The sequence below is a fragment of the Myripristis murdjan genome, chromosome 23 (genome assembly GCF_902150065.1).
Source record: "Myripristis murdjan chromosome 23, fMyrMur1.1, whole genome shotgun sequence".
In the NCBI taxonomy this organism is placed as follows: Eukaryota; Metazoa; Chordata; class Actinopteri; order Holocentriformes; family Holocentridae; genus Myripristis; species Myripristis murdjan.
In genome coordinates, this window is record NC_044002.1 from 23,185,903 (window position 1) to 23,202,367 (window position 16,465).

Consider the following 16,465-nt stretch of genomic DNA (forward strand, 5'->3'; position numbering starts at 1 on the left):
TACATTTAAGCAGTGTTTCCATCCACCATTAAAATATCCAGATGTGCAGGGAAACTTCCTAACACGTCCTAACTACAAAGCTTTCTTGCAAAACAGACAGAGCCTGAATATAGTCCGGGCACCAACAGGTGGTGAAGGAAAACCTGTGTGAGTTTTCGAGACTCTTTCATCCCAGACCTTTTCTGGCGATGTTGGAACTGCGTTTGGGAGAGGAAGCCCTAATCCCGGCCACGTTAAACCCCATTCACACTGGATTAGTTTTTGACTCGGAGGTCTTGTAATTATTACCAACAGAATGTTTAATTTTAATCCCGTCAGTGCAAATGCAGCATCATCCACCGGCACAGAGTAGAGGCTCCGCATGAGGCATGAAGAGGAAAATCTCTTTGTAACACGGCCCGGCTGTGCAGCGTTTTTTTTTTTTTTGTTTTTTGTTTTTTTTTCTACAAATGAAAGTGTAGATTGTGACATTTTACATCCAGACAGCAGGAGATAATTTGAAGAAAATCCAGAATTACACACGTATAACTCATTTGCATGACCCCGCTGTGGGCTTCAAATGTGTCGCAGCCAAACGCTCGATATCTGAAGCTGTGAGTGTTTTCTGTTGCATTCGGGGACACGAGGCGGCTTTGGTGCTGAAAGCAGTGCAGGTCCTGTCGCATTAGTCCACAGTTAATAATTGATATCCGCGGCATATTCAGACATTGCCCCGTTCACAGTGGAAACCCAATCCATCCCACCTTTTTGAATGTTTCATGGTGATTTGGAGGAAGAATAGCGGGAGTGAACCCGAGCAAAGACAAGAGTCGTCTGGAAACTGCAGCAAAAATAGGTTGAGAAATAAATTTTTATGGAGAGGTTTGGGTCCAGTGCAGATTTAATGTATTTATTACTGCTGACATGTGAACGTGAAGCTTGACCAGGCCCAGTCTCTGGTGGTGCGTCATAATGGAAGACTTTGCTTTGCACAATGAGATTATCTGAAACTTCCTCTTAGGATTATTTTTTGCTATCATCACTAGGACCGGAGTCCAAACTGCTTTCTGACTTATTGTTTTAAATCAATCAATTTGCCGCCGCCTAATCAATAAGAAATTGCATGTTGGCTCGTGAAAATAACACATAATGGAGAATTACATCAAGCAGAAGTAGACAAATGCAGCAAATGTACAGTAGACAGGTTTGTTATTTACCTCCCAGAAGACAATAAAATAACTGCCCTTTTCATCTTCCATCATTTCATGGCAACCTTTCACTTCCAGCTGATGGATAGCTTGTCTAATTATCATTTTATCATAGAAACCTATATACTTGATAATAACAGGTTGCAAATATTTCAATTTAGAAAGAAATCATTTGATTTAAAAATAGACGTGCAGACGGGCTGTCTGTCTGACGTCTCTTACAAAGTCTATTTAAAAACAATTACAAGTGCTTTTACATGAATTTCAATTACTTTTAAAAGATTAAATAAGCTCATTTTTGTCAAAATGATATCACTCACAGACGGGATCCTCTATATTTTAAAGATACTGAAGAATGAACTTAAGGCAAGGCAAGTTTTTGTTTTTTTGTTTTTGTTTTTGTTTTTTTTTTCCAACATGTGTTTCGTGATTCTGCAGATGGTCTGCTCAGTGTGGCGCTCCGGGGAAACGCCAGCCGCCGCTCGCTGTGTGTTTGCATGTTTCTAAAGGCGTTGCTCACGTAAGCGGCCCCTGCGGCGTTTCCTCTCACAAACAAAACCCTGCAGAGGAGACAAGAGCAAAAGGAGTTGGACTCACCGGCGGAGGAGGAGTCTGGTTTGGGAAGCAGCTCCCTGACCTCTGGCTGGGAGGCGCCCAGGGACAGGCTGCTGTTCGGAGGAAATCCCATCAGCCGACCCTCTCAGACTCTCTGTGGACCCAGGAGAGACATTTGGCACTTTTTAAACCCCATTAAACTGCTGCACACTGAAAGGCATCACACCCGTGTAATATTTTTATTTCTTTTATGTTCCTTTAGAGCAACAACCCCAACACACAGGAGGCTATTAAACATGTTGGCATAGCACAAGGAAATCATGCAAAGGAAATTGTTTTCAGCTAAAATCAGAAATATATTTTGGTCCTGATTTCACAAAAGTGTGCAGGTAGCAGCTGTGGGCTACAACGTTAAATAAATCAGCGCTCATCGTGGCGTCGTCTTCAATCCGGATGCAGCTCGTGTCAAAATCTGCTCAGTTTCTGGGTTACGCTACCACACTGGCTGGCAAATAGCATTTTCCTATTCGTGGAATTAGCCTGAGGGAGCAATTAGAGGGGAAATTAGAGTTAAATTCACACACTTACACCTAGTTTATTCCAGGAACGTGCCAGTGTGGTTCCTTTGCTCAAGGACAGCCCTAACTACAGCGCTGTGTGAAGGCTTAGTGAGTCAGATTTACTGAGCCAGGAGATCCAAACACCTGTCTTGGCCTTCCATCCACACAAAGCCACAGCACCATTTCTGACGGTTTAACAAAAAAAAAAAAAAAAAAAAAAAACTCCCACTCACGTGACCATCTTGTGTCTTTTTCAGAAAGCAACGTTTTCCCCGTCACAGATGCAGATTCACACACTTTGGGGACCATTTTTGGTGCGGTCTGCGGCCGACACAATACGAATCTGGACACACTGCCAAAGATCCGATACCATTCAGATACACTACTCACAAAAAGTTAGGGATATTCGGCTTTCGGGTGAAATTTCAGGATGAACCTAAAATGCATTATAACCTTTCCAGGTGAACTTAATGTGACCTTCTGTAAACTTTTGAATGCACATGTCCAACTGTTCAATGTTTCAGTACTTTTTGCACAAGTTGCTGTTCTCTAACAAGGAGCTTAACGGCAAAATTCACATCAGGTGTTTGATGCTCCAGCTCATCGAGGTCGTATCATTAGGGAACGGCTGCTGGAGACTGGGGTACCTCAGATGGAGTGGCCTGCACTTTCTCCAGACCTGCATCCCATAGAAAACCTATGGGATCAGCTGAGTCGCCGTGTAGAGGCTTGGAGCTCTGTACCCCAGAACCTCAATGTCCTGAGGGCCGCCCTTCAAGAAGAGTGGGATGCCATGCCTCAGCAGACAATAAGTCGACTTGTGAACAGCATGAGACGTCGTTGTCAAGCTGTAATTGATGCTCAAGGGCACATGACAAGTTATTGACACTGACATTTTTTGTTGTGGTATATCCACCACTGTTGTTGGCTTTTGTTTCAAGAAATTGTTTGAGATGAGGAAATCACCAGCGTATGCTTCTACCTAAATGCCCTACTTTCATGATATAATATCACTGTAGCGTGAACTTTTTATATTTTCCATAAATTTCACCCAAAAGCCAAATATCCCTAACTTTTTGTGAGTAGTGTATATAGATGGCAACTACTGATGTGATACGATACGATTCAGCCCCCGTTATGATGCACTGAGCTTTAATGATTTGATTCAACACAGTGACGATGCAAAGGAACGATGCCATGCAGTTCACTGAGTTTGATTATTTATTAACCGCTGGCAGACGCCTCCACCTTCACACCGTGTCGCCGTCTCAGGTGTGTGAGAAGGTTCGCTGTGCTTCATGTTACAGCAACACGGCCCGTTTTGATTTGTCAAGGAAGATTAGGAAGGCTGGCTCAGTCCTGGGTCGTCCACTGGACTCAGAGGAGGTGGAGGGGCAGAGGAGAATGAAGGCCAAGCTGACATCCCTGATGGAGAGTAACTCCCACCCCGTGCACAACCCTGTGAGCTGCTGCTCCACGGTGTGGGAAGGAGCGACATCGTAGCTCCTTCCTTCCAGCGGCTGTCAGACTTTACACTCTGAGCTGCTCCCATTAGAGCATTTGCACACACACACACACACACACACACACACACACACACACACACAAACCCCATCTGTCCAATACTGATATGTAGCATTCAATTATTTTTCCTGCCTTTCATTATTGTTGCTGCTGCAGCACTGTGAATTTCCCCGTGGTGGGACTAATAAAGGCTTATCTTAATCTTAATCTTAATCTTAAATTGTCTGTCTGTCTTGTAAAATCCCTCGCATTTCCAAACTTTCGATTTGTAGCTCACTGGTGTGTGCGCAGCGGCCGGCGTCCGCTCGGTAACAAAGGAGAAACAGTCCATCATATCAAACTACTGGCTCATGTTTCTAAATGAAAGTATAGAACATTTTATTTAAAAAAAAAAAAACTATCTCGATTTCATCCTAAAATTGCGTCAGTTCACGGCTGCTCTGCCGGTGAACTCGCACCGTGTCCGTGTGTCGATATTAAACAGTTAATCCTCCCGTCCCTGCTGTTTGGTGTTTTCACTTTTACTCAGCTTGATGTGAACAAGGCCTCACTGACGGCCCCAGTGGCCACATTACTGACCCGATCTGCAGCTGCAATCATTTCTTTTTTTATTTGTTTGTTTTTTAAGATGATTTTTTGGTCCTGTCTGCCTTCATTAGACAGTGACCGTGCAGGGAGACAGGACAGGACAGACAGACGGGACGACGTGCAGCAAAGCGTCTGGGTCGGATCTGAACCTCGGCCACTGCGGCTGAGCCTCCACCGTGAGCCGGCGGGCCGCCCTGCAGCCATTTCTAACCCACAGCTATTAAACGAATGGAGAGGAAGACGAATGTCTCTCAGCGCTGCGCATATAACATTTTCTGAAAACATGAGCCAGTTAATGAGAGCAATATTGCATCTTCACTACTGCAGATGAAACTTATTGCCAGTAAGTCAAGGCATAATGTTGCTGTTGTCATGGGCGACTGAATTTTTAAAATGGGATTGCTCTTGTGGGAGAAGTGTTTTCTGTGCTGTGCTCCAGTTATGCAGTTTGTCTGCACGACTGGAGCGTTCTGCAGCAGCCGTGTGTGTGTGTGTGTGTGTGTTTTGGCGGAATGCCTCCAAAGTTGCAGATCATGCCCCGGTGAGGCCTCAGGGCACACAGTAAACACAGTGTCACTCTCCGGCCTGTTGTGTCTCTGTGGACTGTAAACCTCACCGGAGCGGATCATAACCCTACCTGAACCCTAAACCCTCTAACATGAACCCCAAACCCCGACGCTGAGTATCTGCTAAATACTTTTCAAACAATCAGGAGCATCACGTCCTCCAGAATATATTTTTCTTATTAATTAAATTCAGTGGAAGTGTGAAATCGTGTTCTTGAGCTCCGTTGAAAGTTATAATTTGATTCTCTGGGATGTAAAACACTTTCTGACGTGGGAGGTTTGGAGAAAGTCAGCCTTTCACCTGTTTTAGTCTGACCGTCTTTCAGCAGGACGGCTCACAAATGCAATCATTCTCTGCAATCATTTCTTACCCAGAGCTATAAAACTTCATTAGTTTGTTCCTTCACAGTGACAGTAAACCAATTTAACTAAAAACTAAAGTGGAAGGCTTTTGTGTGTGAGAGCCAGTTGGAGAAATGTTCAGCTTTTTATTATTGTGCAAATAAACTCGGGATAACACAGGCGTCCATGTGTCACCGGTTAAGTCTGAATATGAGTCAGAAATTGTCTTGATTTGTAGGAAATGGATGTTTTATCAAGTCATTTTTTTCTATTACCTGCTGGCATCAGTGGACTAAAGGCAGCAAACTTCTCTTAAATTTCTTTTATATTTTTTCTTATTTACTGTTAAGAAAAAAATAATAGAAGTCAGCACCAAATTTTCTTAATCATCCCAATCTGCTCTCACGCAGGTGTGCTGGGTGATGAATCCCACCTGTTAGTAAACTGCAGGTGTGTGTGTGTGTGCGTGTGTGTCAAAACTCTGCACGAGGGCAGAGTGCGGTGGCAGATGCCCAAGAAATGGAGACGCCACCAAACAACAAGGACGGAAAAGAAACTCAGCAGCTGAAATCAGGGCCGATGAGGTTTGAACTGAACTGAACTAAACTGAGGTTCTGTTGAATTAACCTGAAAAAAGAAGAAGAAGAAGTAGAAGAAGAAGAAGAAGAAGAAGAAGAAGAAAAAGAAACTGCGATTTTTTCCGAAGTGTCAGTGCAAGAAAGTCAAAAAATCAATCGTGTGAAGAAAAAAAACCTCTGTGATGCTGTGAACCTCGTCTCAGCAGAGGGACAAGGAGCTGCTGAAATCAAATGAAACTGATTTAATATTAAAATGCGGACCAAAAAAAAAAAAAAAAAAAAAACACACATTGCACAAACCAAGTGTTTCCATGGTGACGAGGACGATCCGGTTTTTGAAGCCCCAGCAGCTCTACCGCATAAACACTACAAAATTCATTCATGCATACAACACTGTCATAGTCTGTAGGCTTTTGTTCTGTTTTTTCAACAAACTCAAATATCCTGATCCTTATAATCACTCTAAAACATAAAGTAATCCCAATTTGATTGATATTCATATAATGATTTTCTGGTATTTATGGATGTGTTGGACAACCGAACTGTGGACTGTGACTATGAGATTTTTTTTTCTGTGCTCTCAACCACTCTTAATTTTTTTTCTGACATAAGAGAAAGCAAAAATAAGAACAAAATGTGGATTAGAACAAAAATAAGAGGACATTTGTTGGCTTATCAGTTCTTGCATCTGGCCCAGTGTGTCTTCTTGCAGGTGAAGTGTCAGGATGAGGAGGTCAGGTGTGAAACATGAGCCACACCTCCTCCCATCTCCTCTCCCCGCCCACTTTAACAACTTTAACTTCACTAATCAGTCACAGAGCTGCAGCGTTATCTCAGTTTGCAGCTTTAACCTCCTGAACTCTGGATTTTTGTTGCAGATTTCCCCTTAAAGTCACCTCAAAGACTGAAAAATCCTTCGTTTCCATATTGTAGGGGGAAAAAAAGTCACATGAATGTTGTGTCTCTGCTGGTTGCAGCTTCACTGAGCCTCCAACACACTGATCCTGAGTGAAAGATTCAAAGCCAAGGCTGCAGAATTACATCAGACAGAAAAGATCTACCTGTCTTGTGCAGCTCATGTTTGGGAGCTTTGGAAACCTCAGGATCTGCACTGGAATTTAAAATAAAGTTTTGTGAAGTTTGAACAAAAGCTCGTCCGCACCGCGATGAGAAACTGAGCCGGTGGAGTCGAACAGGTTAAATACTACAGCAACAAAACTGGGAATTTGAATCTGCTTTGGGACATTAGATAAGACTTTCAGGCGCACAGTGATCAATTTGAAACACAAATCAGGAGCGTTCACATGCAGCACGCATGTTGTAAAACACTTCAGAATATCTGCTATAACTTCAGTCTGAACCATAAACTGAATATTGTGCAAGCTGTTTTCACAGCTGCACCGTCACGCCGAGCCCACGCCTGCTCTCTGATTCCTCCACTCTAACTTCTTATCTTTCAAAAAGGAGTTTCACAAAAGTCCCACTGACCTTGCCGTCGCTGCCTCTCGGTGCTGGAAGCCGCCTTGTCCGAGTGGATATTTCTCCGGGTTGCAGCTACGGCAGACTCTCCCGTTGAAATCCCCTCATTAAGGCTCCTCACATGTGCGCTCCCCCGCTGGTCGGACAAGAAAAGCCGAGCCCCTCTCAGACGAGCGAGCCCTCAGCTACAAAACATGTTACTCCGCTTTGAGGAGGGAAGGCGAGGAGTTACGGCCTCAAAAAACAAATATCCCCCAGACAAAAAAGTGCAATGCCTGGTTTAAAACACCAAGATCAGAGGCTCTGACCTGCAACAGGCCTGCAGCTGCTGCAAACCTGCTAAACATGTGCAATAAGTAAGCCATCCGCAGGACTTTGTTCTGTGTGACTCTGAACCCATGTCGCACCTATGAACAGCTAAATATGGTGCTGCATTATACAACCATACACCTGTGTGATTATCCTATCCAAATCTAGAGAGCGGACTCAAATCCACCTCCAAAATGTATTTCTGAGATCCTCCTGACGGCACAGACGGCAAGAAAATAGCCATCCTCAGTCACTTAATCTCAATTTCAGTGTTCAAGTCTTGTTTTTCTTCAAATAAGGTCAGAAATCTGCCCGTGGGATGAGATAATCCCACTTGTTTCCAGTGCAGTTTCACTTTTTTCACTTCAATCTGTCAGGGAAACGTGTTGAAACATGTTGGAATAAGGATAAGAGCCGACCAGGATAAAGAAAATGACACTTGATTCCAGAAAAAAATGAAGATTTGAACACCGAAGATATAACTTCGGAACTCACTTCAATCAAATATAATCAACATTTTCAAATCCAGTTTAAATACCTCTTCTTTTTTTGTTTTTTCCTCCTGCTGTTACAACCTTCTGTGAGCAAACCGGCTGCTCCGCAAAAACCAACAACATTATCCTGAAAAAATATTTGCAGTACAGGTTCTTCCACTTGCAGCTCCTGACTTATATTTATTTAATCGTTATTTATTGGCCTTTGTAAATAAGAATGTCCTCTGAATGACTTGCCTGGTTAAATAAAGGTTTAAAAAAAAAAAGAAAAAAAAAGTGAAACCACATTGGAAAAAAGTGAGATTATGTCGTCCCACTTGCAGATTTTTTTTATTTATTTATTTATTTATTTTTATGAATATGATCCTAAATTGCTTGTTAACTCAGGTATCTTTGTAGTGTGTGCTTTTGTGGAATGGGATGTTTCTCTGGAAACCTTATCAAGGCCCCAAAACACTGTACCAAAGCATGCTGTGTGTGTGTAGCTCAGCACACACACACACACACACACACACACACACAGACACACACACACCTTCAAGCCTCACAGTGCGTTAATCCTGTTTAATTTGTGTGTTGCAGCGACGGTCTTCCTGGAGTTCTGGAAGAGGCGCCGAGCCGTCCTGGCCTACGACTGGGACCTGATCGACTGGGAGGAGGAGGAGGTGACGTGTCGCAGGCCGTGTGTGTGTGTGTGTGTGTGCGTGTGTGTATCTGTGTGCAGGGGCGCCGAATATGGGGGAAAAGTTAGGACAATTCCAAGGGCCCTTGCCTGACAGGGGCCCCAAAAAATAGGTAAAAACTAATATAAAATTATTAAACCATCATTGAGTAAATAATTTTTTTTTTTTTCATGGGGCCCAAAATTCCTGGCGGCGCCCCTCTGTGTGTGTGTGTGTGTGTGTGTGTGTGTGTGGGAAGCCAGTGGAGGATCCGACCTCAAGGCTGAAACGCTGCAGCAGGAACTGATTGGGAGGCGGCCACTTTATATTTGAGTTTGTTTGCTCCAACAAACTGATCTGCCTTCATTAGTCTGTTTGCTCGCCCAGGGGTTTGCCTTCCAGCTAAAAATGACCACGTTCACGTTTGTGAAGCAGCTAATTACAGCCTGTCATTGTGTTTTAAAGTTAAGCGCCCTCTAGTGGTCCTGTCAGTAACAACACGGTGGTGTCGTATTAAAGGGGCGGCGAAACAAGGTGTGAGGAAGGTGCTTAACCATGACCTTTTCCTAACCTTAACAATTATGACAAGCCTTCCCCTAACTTTAACCAAGTGTTTTTAGTGGATAGCAAACTAGCTAGCGGGCTACCGTTTGTTAGCAAATGTTAGCTTGCTAGTTAGCTCGTTCACGGAAGCGGTTGTATTAAAGGTTTGGAAGAAACGACCTCGGCAGCCGTAGCCTATGGGTTTGCTGCACTGAGAAAGTCTGAGTTCGATCAGCGACTCATTGAAATGTGAAAAAACATTTTCAAAATAACTCACACAAACCTGAGCCCATAAACATTTGTCACAGTTTGACAGTGTCAGATCTAAATCTAGAAAACAAGCTAATTAGCAAATATTTCCTAATATTAGCTAGATAATTTTAGCTAACATTTTGTAACCATAACCCCTGACCTTTTCTCAACCTTGAACATTACGACAAACCTTTCCTTAACCTTAACAATAACCTTTTCCGAACCTTAACCAAGTATTTTTAGTGGCTAGCGAGCTCGGTAGCGGGCTGCCATTTATTAGCGAACGTCCACTTGCTTGCTAACTAGCTCAGGAAGCGCTCCTTTGGGTCGAATTAGAGACGACCTTGTTGGTTGTATTGAAGAGCCGGGACAAACTGGAGCACTTGTTGACGTTTTCATCTTGTTTCATTTGCTTAATTATCAGAGGAGGCCTCGCGTTTTAAAACCACTCTGTGTTTTCGCAAGAAACTCGGTCAAAACAGTTAGCGTACGGTTGGATTATGTGTGAAACTGAGGCCATTTTGTTTCAGGGAGAGTCATTCTCTGTTGTCAATGAATTCAGACGTCTTTAATCATCAGTACCGTCCACGAGCAGCAAAAACTCAGCTGCCATCAAAGAGCAGAGCCGCTGTCAGCGCCCCCCAGAGGACGTCACAGAAACTGTTTCGATGCTTGCCTGATGTAACGGTGTAACATCGTGACTCATGGTCCGTGTGCGCAGGGTCCGTCATTTTGACGCTTCGCATTCATCGTCCATGTAACAATGCATCCTTGTTGCACTGCGTTGCGTTTCAAGAGACTTGCATAAAGTTGAGGTCCAGGCTACTTTATGCAAATGAGGGACGTCCAGGGCAAATCACCGCCTCTGGAAAACTCCCGCAAACTTTTAAATGAACCAAACAAAGACAGACTCAGCAGCTGCAATAAACAATAAACTGTTTTCATAATATAACAGAAAGTTTCCAGAAGAGCTGCCATGTTGGTTCAGTTTCGGCTCACTGCTCAGGCGTTTGTCCAATCAGGTGCAGCCGGGAAATGTCTGGGTGGTTATAGAGTGGTGAAGTCCCACCCCTTCCGGTGGGCCCCCATGGGACCTTTCGGAGCGAAAAAAATGAATGGTGTTCAATTAACAGAAAATAATTATTTTCTGGTCCCCCCGTCGTTATGCCTTGGATTACACAAATGTTGTTTATAGGCTTAAATAACAAATTTTCATGTCAAGAGTTTGACCGTTTATTGCGCCATTGTTCAGTTAAATGCTGTTGAGAAAACACAATTAGAAAGACTACATGCTGTGTCGCGTGACGTCACGTCATCGCCGTTTCCCTCCATCCAGATTCAAGTCAAGATGCCGGTGTGTTTTGTTCCCGATTGTCCGCGTCTCCGAGGGCCGACGGAGCGCCGGGCCGGGCAGGAGGGCGAGCGGACCCCGCCGCCGGGCGGAAAAACTCAGAACCTCAAAAACTCAGAGCGGAGCAGAGAAATCGCCATGTCTGTTGTAGGCTTCCAGTGCGGCTGGTGACGTACATCATTCACACCGAGAGCAGCGAAGAGTTGTAGTTCACAAAGCGGGCTCACACAAAACCTAGCATTATTAATATTCTTGGCACTAAATTGTAGTCTTCTTTGCGTGAAAAATTACCTTTAAATATCACAAACAACATCTGTGAAATCCATGGCACAATTCAAACGGGACCAGAAAATAATTTTTATCTACCCATTGGATCGCATTCATAATTTTTTGCTTTTGAGGACCCATGTACCGGAAGTGGGTGGGCGGGACTTCACCACTCTATAGGAGAGAGCAGCTGTCAATCATCAGGAATGGCCACGCCCATCCAACATCCACACCTGCAAAGTGAGCGCCCCTCTGGATGCACACCATCCATCGGCTTGAGTCAGTGATGCACATTTGCATTTTTAGCACTGGTCCTCACTGTTGGCGGGCCAACCAAAAAGAACAGAAAATTTGAAAAATCTGAAAAAATAATCATTATAATTTTCCATATCAAACATTTTTCTTTCTCCTGTGTCTTAATCATCTTGCAACTCCCCAAAAATCCTCCCCTGACCATGCGGGATTGAGAGCCGCTGCCCTCGCCTGTAAAAACGGGATCGAAAAGCTAACCAAAACACATTCTCAGGTTCAGCTCGGTGATTTTCGGTGTGTGTGTGTGTTTGGGACGGCAGCGCCAAGAAAGTGCCTCTGAACTCACTCGGTGACTCACTGCAATATGAAAATCACATTAGTCACAGTTTGGCAGTGTCGGATGTGAATCGGCGGGTTTGTAGCGCCTCGCCTGTGCGCCGACCTCCAGCGCTGATCTGCCTCCTCCTCCGAGCGGCGAGCGGGGCCGGGTGAGCAGGCCGGCTGCCGCTGGTGGGCGTGAAAGTGACTCAGAAATATCTGCTGTGGGCCAAACAGTAGCTAAGACGGAGGAGGACGCAATAAACTCAGACTTGTTTTATTTATTTATTTATTTATTTATTTTTTCCATCATTGCATCAGAGGCAGGTCAGTGAGACGGCTGCAGATCTGGAGGCTGATGACACAGAAGTGGTGCACACAGAAATAACAAGCAAAGTGCAAGGAAACATGATGATGAAAAGGGTCGACCAGAATAAACTGTGACAGGAATAAATAAAATAAAAGCAAAGATAAAAGTGCGTTTTAAGAGGATCTTTAAAAAAAGACACTGACTAATCTGTATAGGTATTTATATGTGGGGGCTCAATCAATAACGCATGAGTGCATCCTGCAGCGCTCTTGCCAAGCTTTTTCATGGCAAACACCAGCATACAGCCATCGAGGCAAAGCGACCCCGTCACGGCGACTTGCAGACAGCTGTTTCATGCAAACGAGGCGCAGGCAGCTGTTTTTATCCCAAATGCTGAATGCTGGATTGAACGGCGTGAAATTTAGAGCCAGTCAAACTGAGCTGTAACCCGACCTATGAGATGATTTCCACCTAAAGAGCTCCTCTGATGTGGAGGATTGCATTTAAAAATATTCATGCAACAACATAAACATGCTTTTTGGTCAATGTCCTATATGATTTCTTGCGGATTTTACATCAAATAGTTTGTTTTTTTTAGAGAAACACCCTGATGACCCGCCAGGATTATGATGTTTTTAAGTTAAGGGAGTTTGACAGAATCTGTTTTTTCATGGATTTTGCTCAAGTGTGTTGCGTCCTGTGTCTTTCAGGAGGAAATTCGACCCCAGTTTGAGGCCAAATACTCCAAGAAGGAGAGGATGAACCCCATATCGGGGAAGCCCGAGCCCTACCAGGCCTTCACCGACAAGTACAGCCGCCTCATCGTCTCCACGTCCGGGATCTTCTTCATGGTGAGCCCAATGCAAACACATCACTCTCTCCCTTTTATTAGTTTTCATAAAATTTGATTTTCAAGGCTGGCGCTGTTGCCGGTTTCTCTGCAGCTTGAACTTTTGTGCTGCGGCTGCTTTGGCTTGAAACATAAACATGCAACAAAGCTGGTTATGTAATGGCAGCGCCGCAGATTACAGTGAGATTATGATGACAACTGCAGCAGAGGGGCAGACAGTGACGACTGCGTATGAAGGGTTTCACTGCAAAATGTCACACATAAAGTTCAATTATGAGAAATTCTGCTCATCTGCAAATCACCAAGTCATTTTTTGATGGACGTCTCTTATCTCGAACACACCAGGCCATTTGGTGAGCAAAGGTCTCAGCATGACTTATCATAAATTAATTACAAAGCCGTCATGTGATTTGCCTTCATGTCAGCAACCAGGTGCCAGTTTTTCCATTTTTTACGCCGTTCAGCAGCTTCTTTTTGATCTTCATTTTGTCTCAGACACTTTGAACATCCTTTTTTTTCAGAGCGCTTCATAAACTTCTATGTAAGCGCTGCACAAATAAAGATATTTATTATTATTCTCAGTGGCAGTGTTGGATGTAGGAACAGAAAGAGAGTTGAAACGATTAGTCGCTCAGATATTAATCATGAAATATTAATCATTTGTCCAGAAAAAAATCCCAGACTTTTTTACAAACATGCTTCATGAAGATGCAAAGACTTCCCTCCTTTTCTCCATTCATATCATCATAAAATTAATAATGTTTTCCCCATGAGACTTTGGCATTATTTTTGAAACCTCATGTGCTGAGTCACTCGGTTTGTTTCCAAAACACACCGAAAAGCAAGTAGCAAATTAGCAAAAAAAAAAAAAAAAAAAAAGTAAACAAAAAAGAAGACCAGAACATTAAAAAAAAAAGCAGTAGGAGAAAATTACTAGAAAAGTAGAGCACACAAAAAACTGAAAATTAGCCTTTTTAGTCATTTATAATTCATGATATCATTGAGAGTGTAAAGTTGTGTTTGTAAATGTCGGCGTGACGGCGTGTGCGTGCGGCTCCGCAGATCCTGGTGGTGATCGCGGCGGTGTTCGGGATCGTCGTGTACCGCGTGGTGACGGTCAGCACCTTCGCCGCCTTCGGCTGGGCGCTGATCAGGAACAACTCTCAGGTGGCGACCACGGGCACGGCGGTCTGCATCAACTTCTGCATCATCATGCTGCTCAACGTGGTGAGTGTCAGCGCCGCACAGAGACAGAAATGATAATAAACTGCTATTTAAAGTGCAAAAAAAAATGACATTGATGCTTCTTTTCCCTTAAAATACAGAAAATAGCTTTCAAAGCTTACATCAGTGGCACTCTATTTACTTATGAATTTATGCTATGAAGATTATATCAGCCTTAGTGGTAGTAAACTCTATTCCTACAAATAAACTAGAGGATGGAAAGAAAAAAAAAAAAAAAAAAAAAAAAAAAAAACATATTTCACTTATGGAAAGTCAAGTATTTAAAATAACTGTCCTCATTTCAGTTCATCCTGTTTGTGTAATTACCGGATTATTTTAATTTCTAAAGGTGCTACTTCATAATCCTTGCTTAAAATACTTTAAAAGCACAAGCGATTTGCTCAGATAAGGGTTGAAACTATAATTGCAATATTCACCATGGGAGTGCTGCAGTAACTGTTATTATTATTATTATTATTATTATCATTTTACAATTTATAATATTTCTGTCATAGTTTTTTTCACGTTTCAAATGCTGGAAGACGCCACCGAGGCCTCAAGAGCAGCCTGTACGCCCCTCACTGTGAAAACCAACCTTGTCTTTTTGTCTTTTTTTTGTTTCCAGCTCTATGAAAAAGTTGCTCTTCTGCTCACCAATTTAGGTAAGTTGCATGCAGCTCAAGTTCATTTTAGAGCAACAAATCCAGTCGAATTTAGTTTTACAAGAGACGAAACATGACTCAGCAGAACGCCTGTCCTGTGTGTTGTCACGATGAGGCTGAAAAGGTTTTCCGAATGCAAACGAATGCACACCGTTTGTGAGAAATGTTCAATTGTTCATACAGATGGATATAGAAAAAAGGACTGACATGACGCTGTAAAGGCGCAGGACAAAATGTACGAAAAGGAACTGAGGAATTGTTCGACTTCTCTCTGCTCTTGTGTTTTATTCACCGTCCCGTTTTCTCCTCCCGCCGCCACAGAGCAGCCGAGGACCGAGTCGGAGTGGGAGAACAGCTTCACCCTCAAGATGTTCCTCTTTCAGTTCGTCAACCTCAACAGCTCCACTTTCTACATCGCCTTCTTCCTGGGAAGGTGAGAAAGTCACTTGCAAACGCGTCTCAGAAGTCACACGTCGGTGGATTTACCCCGCATGTATTAGTGCCGCCGGCGAATGTCACGCGGGAGGAAACAAAATGTGCCACCAAACTCCCGAGCGCTCCTCCTCGCACCTCACAGCCGCTTGAACACCCTGCAGATTTCTTATTTATGAATTAGAAGCAATTCCTCTTGTGCGGGGAGGCAAAGTTATTTCAGCAAGTGTGTGTCTGTTAAAAGTGGCACTTTTCTCCACATCTACATTAATATTATATACAATTCAAAGGATTACATGCAGGAGATGCCCTTGATTTTTTTTATTATATGCTCTTTTATTGAATTATAAAGACTTGGCAGCAGCTGCAAGATGTCATGGCATATTTTCCCGATCAAAACCTCCCCAGAAAAATGAGAAAATGAGCAGAAATGAGGTGCAGAAATGCAGTCAGAAGCGTCCCGTGTCATTGCAGTAACCGGCTGATGTTGACGGCTATGAAAGCTGACAGCTGACACGGGAAAAGTTGAGTCGATTTTGCACTGGGACTAAACTTAAGTGAAGGATTTTTGCCCCTGTCGACAGGTTTACGGGACGCCCGGGTGCATATCTACGCCTCCTCAACCGCTGGAAGCTGGAAGAGGTGAGTAATTACTTTGCTTTCCCGTAAGGGAGGCGCAGCAAAGCATTATGGAGCCAGGCACTTCCTGTGCGGCGGCCTGCCAGGCGTTTAACCCCCATCAGCAGTAACCATTACTGCAGCATCACTGATGGAGGCATGCAGGAAAACACCAGAGGCTGAGGAGGTGCTGAGGGACCGAGGGCCTGCTGCTGAGCACGAACCAGACGTACCGCCAAGCTTTTAAATGAACTTTTTCAAATGTGCTAAAACCAGCGAGAATAAATATAAATCCTCCTCAGTGTCCAGAAAGTCTCAGCAAAGCTTTTTAAACATGATAATTACACCTTCAGTTTTGTATAAATTGATTGTATGTAATCGACTTGTCTTCCTGAAATGCTCGTCCAAAGCAGCTTCAGGCTTTCATGAGCATTCGATCCACCGTTGCTGATCTGACCTGTATATATTATTTCAGTAATTAGCTCAGGCTCAGGATTATTTACATATTTTTATTTATTTATTTATTCATGATAAATAAAATT

The 16,465-nt window shown here is 43.5% G+C and overlaps 1 protein-coding gene across 1 annotated transcript in view; it reads left to right on the plus strand.

Annotated features, from left to right (window-relative positions):
* LOC115355581 (anoctamin-4) overlaps positions 1-16,465 on the plus strand; it is a 52,804-nt gene that overhangs the window by 23,876 nt on the left and 12,463 nt on the right. The window contains exons 14-19 of the mRNA XM_030046438.1: positions 8,765-8,847; positions 12,848-12,988; positions 14,050-14,214; positions 14,837-14,873; positions 15,195-15,306; positions 15,890-15,947. Of these exons, the coding sequence (XP_029902298.1) occupies positions 8,765-8,847; positions 12,848-12,988; positions 14,050-14,214; positions 14,837-14,873; positions 15,195-15,306; positions 15,890-15,947 (596 nt within the window). The remainder of the gene's footprint in view (positions 1-8,764; positions 8,848-12,847; positions 12,989-14,049; positions 14,215-14,836; positions 14,874-15,194; positions 15,307-15,889; positions 15,948-16,465) is intronic.